The sequence below is a fragment of the Triplophysa dalaica genome, chromosome 14 (genome assembly GCF_015846415.1).
Source record: "Triplophysa dalaica isolate WHDGS20190420 chromosome 14, ASM1584641v1, whole genome shotgun sequence".
In the NCBI taxonomy this organism is placed as follows: Eukaryota; Metazoa; Chordata; class Actinopteri; order Cypriniformes; family Nemacheilidae; genus Triplophysa; species Triplophysa dalaica.
The window spans coordinates 17,774,673-17,786,010 of NC_079555.1; the positions used below are offsets into that span (position 1 = coordinate 17,774,673).

General features: G+C 39.6%; 1 protein-coding gene across 1 annotated transcript; it reads left to right on the plus strand.

The window, feature by feature from the left end:
* The first annotated feature begins 1,559 nt into the window (after nucleotides 1-1,559).
* Nucleotides 1,560-4,192, plus strand: fzd9b (frizzled class receptor 9b). Its single transcript, XM_056766949.1, has one exon. The coding sequence runs from the start codon at nucleotides 2,038-2,040 to the stop codon at nucleotides 3,775-3,777; it is 1,740 nt and encodes a 579-aa protein (XP_056622927.1). The 5' UTR covers nucleotides 1,560-2,037; the 3' UTR covers nucleotides 3,778-4,192.
* Nucleotides 4,193-11,338: the final 7,146 nt, after the last annotated feature.

Below are 11,338 nucleotides of genomic sequence, written 5' to 3' on the forward strand. Positions count from 1 at the left end.
AAAAATCGTTCTTTCTGGTATGTATTTCCTTCACAGTTGGAGGGGTAGCGGCCTCACTCTGTGCTCTTTCAGGCTAAGTGAGGCTTACTATGCCAAATCCAAATCTGATAACTACTCATAATCTAACACCACGGGTGAAAAGGTTTAAACGTCCACTGTAACTACATCAAGGGATTTCTAATCTGCCTTTTTTATACTGATCAAATGGTTTGGCTTGAGAACTGAGTTCAGTCTGTCCTAAATGTGCCGTAGAATAAAAGGGTAACATTTGTTCTGCATGTTCAACAACTTTTCGTAATTATTTTGTTTTATAAGTACCATTGACAAAATGGACATTGGCCTAAAAGGTATTTGAACACTACATTACTGAGAATGTAACACTAAGATGTAAGATGTAAGATGTAAGATGACCTATGCACACTTTACTTATAAAGTCCTATCTGTTGTCTTGTCTTTGTGGAAGTGTTGTACATTGTATTGCCACTAGATGGTAACAATAATCTTTTTCCTCACACAAATCTTTCATTGCAGAGATGATTTAAAATAATAATTATATAGGTTAATGAAAGCAACTTTAAATAACACATGTGATGGATACATTTTCAGAAATAAAGCTTCTTGTCTTTGTTTTTCTTTCATTAAGTTTGGAATGAACTTCATCTGTTCTCCTTGACTGTAATATCCTGAGGTGTTGAGTGTCACACTGGCTATGTTAACGAATTCCATTACACTTTAATTTTCCACTTGTTCCTCTGATTTAAGACTTTATAACCTGTGCCGTGGGGGACACTTTATATCAGCATTGGCTGTTTTTGATTTTACAAATAAATCTGTGGTTAAAATCTCATATGCAAGGATTTACAATATTTATAAAAATGTGTTTGGAATGTGAAAAATGTGTTCAATGCCTGGTAAAACAAACCAACCCATAGTTTATATTAGAAGGCTATTTAAAAAAATGACAATGAAATTTAAGTTTCCACGAGATTATAATGCATACTTCAGTTATTTTTTAGCTCTCACAATAATGAACAAATAAAAATCTGAAATATTGTTCAAATGAGAACCCCTATTAATGTATGATGCTTTTACAGTAGCCTAATGGATTTATTTATTTGCCGTTTTGTAAACATGGTTTTATTAAGAAAAAGTAAAGTGATAATGCTTTTGGCTATTTCTTACTTCTTTACCAAACTGCGGTAACTGTGGTGAAGCATTCATTTTGAGGGGAATTTAAACATCTGTATCTCTACCGAAACCCTCACTTTCATTTTCATCCGTTCACACTTTAGTTCCGTAAATTACGATCATGAAAACAAACAGATGCGTTTAACTCGGTTGTAAGTGGGCGGAGTCCGCCCACTTACAACCGAGTTAAACGCTTCTGCTATACGCAAGGTATTTGCAGTTGTAAGCAGGCGGAGACTGATCTTGGCGTCAATCGCTGTTCTGTAGTGTGTGGGCGTGATCAGAGGATAACGTCGTGAATGCCGCGCCCCTACATTAGAGTGCATTGAGAGAGGAGGAGAGTGAAAGTTCAGTGTGCGCCAGTAGAGATATGAAGAGAGAGGTGAAAACACACAGCACGCGTCTGCACGGACTATATGCCGCTCACAAGTTTGGAGATAACCGAAGTCAAGGACAGATTTGTAGTTTGTCCTGTTAAACTTCTCCTGATGCCGTTATGTTCGCTAACGCTACGTTGACCGACGTGAAATATCACTTATTTTTACCGGGACTGTGCACGCGCGTTTTTCATGAAAGTATGTTACGGACCTGGATATTGAGGATCAGTTTGTACGATGTGAAGACTTTGTTTTGAAAAGTGATATTTTTTCAAATAGGTTTAATTCAGATGGATATTCATTTTTGCGTTTTGAACTGAATGACAAAGGAAGCGTTCCTTGAAACACTGCTAATGTAAGCAGTCTATATGGGACTATACATTCACCTATAAGACCAAAATTATCCTCACTTCGGTCTTTATACAAGGAAAGTGTCTTACCTCATTCAAAAAGGGGTGACTGAAAATCCAGCATGGGACCTCTTAAAATTGTAATTTCTCTATGGTGTCAGCTGGTCATTGCACACAGCCTAGATATCAGCTCTTATGATTTGGAAAGAGGGAGACCGGCTAAATGTGAGCCTATCACCATCCCCATGTGCCAAGGCATTGGGTACAACCTCACACGGATGCCCAACTTCATGGACCATGACAGTCAGAGGGAAGCTGGCATAAAACTCAATGAATTCGCCCCGCTGGTGGAGTACGGTTGTGACGTGCACTTGAGATTTTTCCTCTGCTCTCTTTTTGCCCCGATGTGCACGGACCAAGTGTCCACATCCATTCATGCTTGCCGTCCAATGTGCGAGCAGGCCCGTCAGAAGTGCTCGCCCATAATGGAGAAGTTTAATTATGCCTGGCCAGATTCTTTGGACTGCTCTAAACTGCCCACCAGAAATGACCCCAACGCCCTGTGCATGGAGGCTCCTGAGAATGATACCAAAACCGAGACCAAGAAAGGAGAAGGTATGCTGCCAGTACAGCCCAGATCCAGGCAGCCTGGCCCTGTGAAAGGGCGCTCTGGGGGCAGCGTGGGAGTTTGTGAGAACCCGGAAAAGTTCCAATATGTGGAAAAAAGTGAGACGTGTGCTCCACGCTGCTCCTCTGCAGTGGATGTGTTCTGGTCCAGACAGGATAAGGACTTTGCATTCATTTGGATGGCGGTTTGGTCGACTTTGTGCTTCGTTTCCACGGCTTTCACAGTCCTCACCTTCCTTCTCGACCCACACCGCTTTCAGTATCCAGAGCGACCCATCATCTTCCTCTCCATGTGCTATAACGTTTACTCAGTCGCCTTTATCATTCGTTCCGTGGCTGGGGCGGAGAACATCGCATGCGACCGTGAGAACGGGGAGCTGTACATCATTCAAGAAGGCTTGGAGAGTACAGGTTGTACCATAGTCTTCCTCATACTCTACTATTTTGGCATGGCAAGCTCCATCTGGTGGGTTATCCTCACTATTACCTGGTTTCTGGCCGCAGGTAAGAAATGGGGTCACGAGGCTATCGAATCGCACAGCAGTTACTTCCACATGGCAGCCTGGGGCATACCCGCCCTGAAGACCATAGTCATCCTCACTATGCGAAAAGTTGCAGGCGATGAGCTCACTGGACTCTGCTACGTGGGTAGTATGGACGTGGGGGCGCTTACCGGCTTTGTCCTTGTACCTCTGTCTTGCTACCTCGTCATCGGAACGTCTTTCATCTTGACCGGCTTCGTGGCCCTCTTCCACATCAGAAAAGTGATGAAAACCGAAGGCACCAACACGGAGAAGTTAGAAAAGCTGATGGTGAAAATCGGCATCTACTCCATCCTCTACACGGTCCCTGCCACGTGTGTCATCATATGCTACTTCTACGAGCGACTCAACATGGACTACTGGAAATTCAGAGGATTGCAGAGCAAGTGCACCACATTCCCAGACCGTAGGAACGAGGACTGCTCCCTGGAGTCTTCGGTGCCCACGGTGGCCGTGTTCATGCTGAAGATCTTCATGTCACTGGTGGTGGGAATCACCAGCGGTGTGTGGGTCTGGAGCTCTAAGACGTTGCAGACTTGGCAGGGACTGTGCAGCAGGAAGTTGACAGACAGGACTTGCAGGAAACACTGCGGTGGGAGTTGCAGCACCGGTCACTGTCACTACAAAGCACCTTCCGTCATACTGCACATGTCTAAAACTGATCCCTACTCAGACAGTCCTACGCATGTATGAGCACAGCCTGGAATAAACACACAGACCGTGGACTGGTCTGTTTTGTACTGCAAAGAGGCGGAACGCAGGCATTTCTCTGTGTATTGGACTTCACGAAAGGCACATTTGAGTGCTGTGAAGAGACGGAAAATAAACTGAAAACCCAACATTGCAGCCTCTCACTAAACAACAGACTTTTTTATTTAATATGAGAATTATTTCATTGTAGAAAAGGAAAAAATAAGAAGTATTCACACCCTTAACAGTAATAGATGATAACTCTCGCGTGCAGAAATTCACACATTTCCCTCTGCATAATTGTTACATTTTCAGGACTATTTATTGTATATATATTTAATTTTGTTGAGTCTTTGTTTCTCACAAGATGGTTAAAAAGTGCCTTTTGGAGAAGAAAATAAATGTTATATATTTTCAACAGTTGTCTGAAGTTCATCCTTTACAGTAGTAAAATTGCTCATTTAAGCACTCCTTTCACCTTCAACCCTTGGTGTTAGTAGAAAAGATGCTACTTTGTTGTGCCACATGAAGTAACACTATTATTTGAATTGAATGCCAGCACTTGTTGACAGCTTTAGGTTTTATTCAGAGAAGTTAAAAAGAAACGCCTTGGTGAGACTTTTCGCATGCACTGGAACAAGATTCGTCAAAGCAATGCAAATATTTTGATGAAGAAAGCTACGTTTGCATCTGAAAGCTTGCCCCGGTTCAAATGCAAATCGATCCTTGAGGGACTCTTTCAGAAGCCCTCAATAGACCGGGATACCCCCGGATAACACTTTATGGGGCTACGCTGATGTGGCTTTGTACAGCCCTGCCAGAAATAAATCTCAGTTGTCCGTTTCTCAGGCAACGTTGTGATTAATCTTGGATCATGGGGATTAAGCTTGTCAGGTTTTTTTTTTTCAGGTTTAGAAACATTGTTTACAATGCATGCATCATGTTCTCAACCATTTTCACGTCTTTTATTTCAGGAATTTACTCTACTTTCTATTTAATTTACCCCAGCATGACAGACTTTAGGCCCGATCTCCTTTGCCAGAACAGAAGTCCCTGGTGGTTTTCTCCCCTTCATCCTCAAAGGGAATTGTTGAGCAGAGTGACAGACAGAAGGCTGGATTTCTCTGTGCGAACGTTCACATCATCACCTTAAAACATAAAGGTTGTTCTGGAATTATATTTCATTAATGAGGCACACTGCACGCACACACACACATCCAGATTCTCCTATTGTTGCGTGTCGCTTCTCTCTTCCCCCTGCACTCCTTTGATGTCAGCCACTCATGCAAATAAAGGCACTTTCCTCCGACGCTTGATCCAGAGCATGTAGGGCTCCGATCGCTGCTTGAATGTGTTTTCTTCACCCAACCCCCTTGCTGTTTGTAACTTGCAGTTCTAGGTTTGATGATTCATTCATATGCCAATGCATGTCTGTTTCTGCTCATTTTCTTACTGGAGCATGGTTTAGTCATTTATTGGCTTCAAAAAGACTTATTAGCAAATCAACACATTTGCCAAACCAACAGGCGTGCGTTTGTGCATTACATGCATAAATATTTAATAGCAGATGGGCCATTTTGGTCAACTAGCCATTAGTCTGATATTGGTTTCCATTCCAGTTATAACAATATTTGGCACTACTATAAGAATTTCCAGCGCTGTTCGCATATGTTCACCAATTTATAGTTCATTATAACCTCATTATTTAAACAATACTTTATCCAAACCTAAGGATTTACATGAATTGCTGGCCAGTTTGTTCAGTTCATGTAAATGAATAAGCATTTATAAATAAAAAAGTATTCATTTGAGTCCTTTAAAAGAAGTCCCTCTGAGGCATTTGGCCTATTTTTATGCTGCAGTTTGTCAGTGTTTTCAACAGACTAGACAGTAAACACTCACTTAAATAACAGACGCAACCCATTTACTGCCACTTTACTTAACCCTAATAAAGTTTCTGTTTGCTTTCAACCAAAGTTTCCCAATCGCACACTAACAAAGTCCATGGTCCATTCAGAGTGTCATGCATTCCCATCCAAAAAAGTGCCTCAGTCTTTCCGTCTATATGAGCTTTAAACATCAAAATACCTGCCTGGAAAAAAGCTTTTTCCTTTTGTATTCTGTAATATGACTTTTGTCACCATTATTAATGCGAGTCACATTGTTTTGTTGTTAATATACTGACAGCTGCATGTGTCATTTACACAGGTAGTGGAGTATCTCCTCTGAGAAAGCTTTGGCACTACACATGTCCTTTCAGCAGTCACTGCTTCAGAGCGGGCTAGACTTTTATGACAGCCTGTTTTGGTATTTTTCAGCTCAGGTTTCCTCTTTGGAGGCGTGCTTTACCTCGATCACAGTGTCGGTAAATGGCATCTGGTGTGTGTGCATGTGCATCCAGGGGCCTCAGTTGAAGTGACTCAGGGCCAGAGGCTTACGTATAAAAACACCTGTCCAACCACAAACGTGAGATCAACGCTGGAGCAAAACATGCATTGTAATATACATACATTTCATTCACTTCTCACGCACACTCTACAAATAAGTCCCAAATAAGATTTTTTTTAATGGAGGTAAGACTGCATAACAAACAAAGGATAATTTAGTTTCTACACTGCAAAAAATTACATTCTTACTGAGCATTTTTGTAATGTTTTACAGAACAAATATTTTAAATCAAGATACATTTTCTTGACCAAAAAAGTGACATAAGATGACTATAGATGGAAAATATATAACAAGCAAAACAATCTGCCAATGGGGTGAGAAAATAAACTTGCATTAGTACTTGAAATAGTACAACTAAATTCATGTTTAGTTTTCTTACCCCATTGGCAGATTATATATTTTTTATTATAATATACATTGCTTGTTTTAAGTACTTAACATCTTGAGTCACTCATCTTGTCAAAGGTGTTGATATCAATTTTTTTGGGTATTTTCACTAGATAACAAGACAACATTTTTTAGTATTAATGTTATTTTCTACAGTGTGAGGAATTAGTTTCCCCAAAAAAACTTTTTTTGAATCTTCACATTTTGCTCATTTGGTTATAATATAAAATTCTATGACTTGTTTTTAAATTATTTTCTCATGTAATCTGCAGACGAGAGAAAGTCATATAGGTTGAAATGACAAGAGGACCTGAGTAAGTGACTTTTCATTTTTGCGCAAACTGTCCCATTAAATCTCCAGATACTTTCTAGGGTCGCCGTTTGTGGTGGGATGGGGTCGGTAAGCTCCAGCTACCCGTCCGTCCAGCCAAATGTGAGACCCCCTGTCCAGTCATGTGTTTGATTAAAAGAGGATCTTTATAAGATGTTTACCCCACCTCCACCCGAACCCCAGCCATGCTTATCAGTCCACAACCATCCACCCAACCCTCAGGAAAGAAGAAAGAGAGTGAGGGAGAGCAAAGAGAATAAAAGAAGCCCTCATTACGCTCATCTACCCCCTCCACCCTCCCCTGCCCTCCAGAGAACTATCCCTTTTCTACACTGTTTTGATGTGTAAATGAGCACATTGAAAACCTGCAGGCCTAAAAGACAAGCTTTCCATGAAAATGTGCCAGTCGCTTTGCTGCGGTGTTCACACGTAGATCCACTTGCTCAGCGCTGATGATCCCGTTTTCCTCAGACGTAAACAAAAAAAATTACACTTTTGGGTTAATTTTTAACAAAAATTTATTTGAACTGATCTTGGTTAAATTGTGAATCACATTTCATGGAATAAAGATCTACTCATGGTCTTGAGATTTGATATTAAAACATAATCTATTGACTAAGATCATGTCCGGAGCTGGTGAAATAGCTCAAGATCTGTTGAAAACTGTGGTCTCTTCATAACAGGAAATATGTGTAAAATATCCCCAAAATATTGTTTAAACAAACATTGAAATTCTCTGAATAACATGAATTCTACCCAGATTCCAAAATACTGAAACAGCGCAGTCTTTGTCAGAGATTGTGTTAACGAAAGACCCCAAAAATGTAAAAAAAAGAACCACAGCAAAAAAACTTGGATTTTACACACCATATCACATCTACCTCATTGGTTATAACCACAGCGCTCTCTTCTTTTGCTAGTTTAACTCTCCTGTTTTGAAGTTCGATACAAAGTTCTGAACTCTTGAATCCAACAGAAACGTGTTTATTAAGCCATTGCAAACCCACTAAACCTGGACTTGATTTCACTAGAGGGAGCAGACTATGGTTTCCACCCCACATTCTTTTCAGAACAGATGTACCCCAAAATTTACAAAAAATACTTGTCATAGGTACGCAAATTGAAAAGCTTGTTTTTATTCGTCCCGGTTCCAAATTGCATCGAAATCTAACACGTTTCATTCTCAGCGTTGCCACAAGGGGTGCTTTAATGGGTATTAGTGTATGTTTTCAGTTAGCTACAATCATGCAATTGTTTGAGGATGATCACTACAGCAACTAAATTCTCAACATCAGCTTTAAGGAGAAAATTCGTTTTCATGTTAATGGACTGTTAACAACGATACTTTTAGTAAATTCAAGACTGCATTAAAGCTGCAATATGCTATTTTTGCCTCTCTATTGCCATCTCTGTTTGAAACAAACATTGCAAGTTAAATTACTGCTTTTACATTTCATGTGAATTCTAGGAAAGTTGTAAAATAAATCATAAAAGTGAAATTATTAAATGCTGATAATAAGCTATTTTTATGTGTTTTGATAACTTTGATTTATTTTTCAACAAAAACTTTATGAATTGCATCTGTAACACACAAACACATTAAATCATGTGCGCTAGCGTTTACTTATTTCCATTGCATGTGTCTCTACAATTACCACAATTTTTTATGTTTTTCTGTTATTCCACGGAAGTGATGAAAGAAAGACATAATAAAATGAAACTTACACAAAGTAATGCGAAACCCAGTGAATCAGAGACTTTCGTTTTTTGTCTCTTAATTCTTTGTGAAGAAGCGTATTAAAACAAACTCAAAGCTTAGCAAAAAAATTTCAGTCTGTTTCATCATGTCGATCAGAACCTGCAGTAAATAGCGTTAGAGATGCTAGGGGTTGTCAAAAGATGTGCAACAAACTCGAGTACCATCTTTACCTCAATCCCTAAAAGAACACATTTTCTATCTTAGTATCTAAGGGGCGCATTTTAAAATCAGCATGAGATAATGTTTGTCGACTCTTCTGCATTTTACACTTTGCCCTAAGGAGTACAGAGCCAGCAGTGACTGTGCTCGACTGATGCGAGGTGACTGTTTACCTCCTTCGCTCATCAAAGTGACGTGAGTATGCAGCGACAGCAGCCGTTTGACGGGGTAACAAATTGACGGGCGCTCGGTGATGCCTTCCATCGTAGGATGTCGTGAAGCATGATCACAGGCGTTGTGTTATCTAGGTCAGGTGCTTTAGACACAGAGGGCTCTGCCATTTTGATTCCAGTTGCTAGGCAGCACCCCACTCTAATCTCCAGTACCAAAGTCTCTCCAGAGAGATCAACAAAGAAAGAAGAAGCGGAGGGAAAAAACAACAACAAAGAGCCTGTAAAAGGTGCGATGTCATCCTCTGAGGCACGGATTGGGGGTCAAGGTTGTAGAGGTGCAAAGAAAAGTTAACCCCTCTCTTCCTAAAATGCACCCTTGGACCTCTCTGATATGCTATAACTTTAGTTCCCCTTAACGCAAAGATTCTTATCATGACTCATAATTAAAATTGTGACACTGATGCAAACTCTTAAACCTCTCTTCCAAAACCCTTTGAGCTCTCCAGTTTCTTAGTTTAAGCAGAGACTTGGCAAGCTGGTCTTAAGCTTGTCTTGCTGGTCTCCCAGGCTGGCCATAAGATGTTTTGCTGGTTTACCTGGACAGCCTGCAGGCTTCCCAACCATTTTATTCAAATTTTGAGTTTTCAATGAAATGTTAGTATATTTTTATTTATATCTTGGGATCATGTTTATCACTGAGCTTGTTGCACTGAACTCTGGGATTGCCTTATCCCCAAAAGATTAAAACTAAAACACTCTTCTTTTTTGTCTCAAACACACATTGTAAATCCTAAATGTGCAGTACACACCTCAAGTTCAGGTACAAGTATAGTAATGAGGGTATAAAACTAATAGTTTACAGATATTTCAACCTATACTTTCTTTAAAAAGTGCTAAAAGATAGTAAACTTACTGTATAGTAAATACAAAAAAGGTGCTTCAAAAGGTCCTTCGATGCCTTAAAAGATCATTTTGGTTCCATAAAGAGCCTTAACATCTGATTAACCTTTTTGTTTTACAAAAGGTTCTATGTGGCGAAAAAAGGTTCTTCTGATAATAAAAAAGTAAGAAAGAGATGGTTCTTTAAAGAGCCTTTGACTGAATGGTTCTTTGTGGAACCAAACATTTTTATTTTATGGCATTGCTGTGAAGAACCTTTAAAGCAGCTTTATTATTAAGATTGTCTCTGAAAATTCACTTCAGTAAAGTAGCAATACAATCAAAAAAGGACCAGGACCGGGTTTGGGAACCACTCAGTTAGATGACGTTCATATTTTTACACACGAGGTTCTGATGATGATGACAAACTTACACATACTATGGCAGATATAAAACCAGTGTTTACTTCTTGAGCCTCAGAGTTAACAGACCAAACTCTCGTGTTAAATGGACCCACAAGCTTGTGACTGCAGCATGACGGTGTGATGCTCAACCTTCAGGGGCTTCGACAAAGAGAAAACTATCTAAACCTCTTCTCCTCAATTCATCTGAATCTCTCTTTTCTCTCTGCTTATCTCTTTGTCTTCTTTACTCTGTCTCCAGAGCTCGCTCAAATATTCTTTATATATACATGTGAGAGAAAAGTGAGGTCGAGAGAGATCGAGTGCAACACGCTGGATGAAGTACTTTAATCTTTTTTCTGTTTCATTGAAAATGTAGTTCAAAGCAGGCTATTTTAAAACTATGAAACGCACATCAGTTAATACTGGATTCAAAAGGAGCTGAATTCACTTCAGAAGAACATAACTGCAACATTGTCTCTCTGTTCTCCAGAATACATAGACATCATAAGACGAAGCAACTATACTGTAATATAATGTACTATATTAAATGCCTCAGGTTAATCTGTGGTTGGGCACAAAAACAGAGTTAGTCTCTTTGTAAAGTATCTAAGTGACCATTGCATTACTCACACATCTGCTAGCCATTTCATCATATTACTTTTGAAGAGAAACATTTGAGATTTTAAATAACTCTCATTTGTGTGACTGGTCAGTGTCAGTTTGACTCATGCAGAATGAAGTTCTGCACTCTGAAAAGTCTTAGTGGAAATTTTATACATGCCTTGTTGATAGTTTTTTTTTGAGGATCTATTGACAGATATGCAATATAATATACATAACTATGTGTTCAGAGGTGTATAAAGACCTTACATAATGAAGCGTTATGTTTTAATTACCTTAGAATGAACTATTTCTATCTACATACACTTTCTATCCCCTTACATGGAAGTCGCCATGTTGTTTCTACAGTCGGTCTTAACGGACAAAATGCTCTACAGATCGCGTTTTGTAAAACACATGATCT

Coding starts and splice junctions, on each gene's coding strand:
- fzd9b (XM_056766949.1), top strand. CDS start 2,038: ATGGGACCTCTTAAAATTGTAATTTCTCTATGGTGTCAGCTGGTCATT.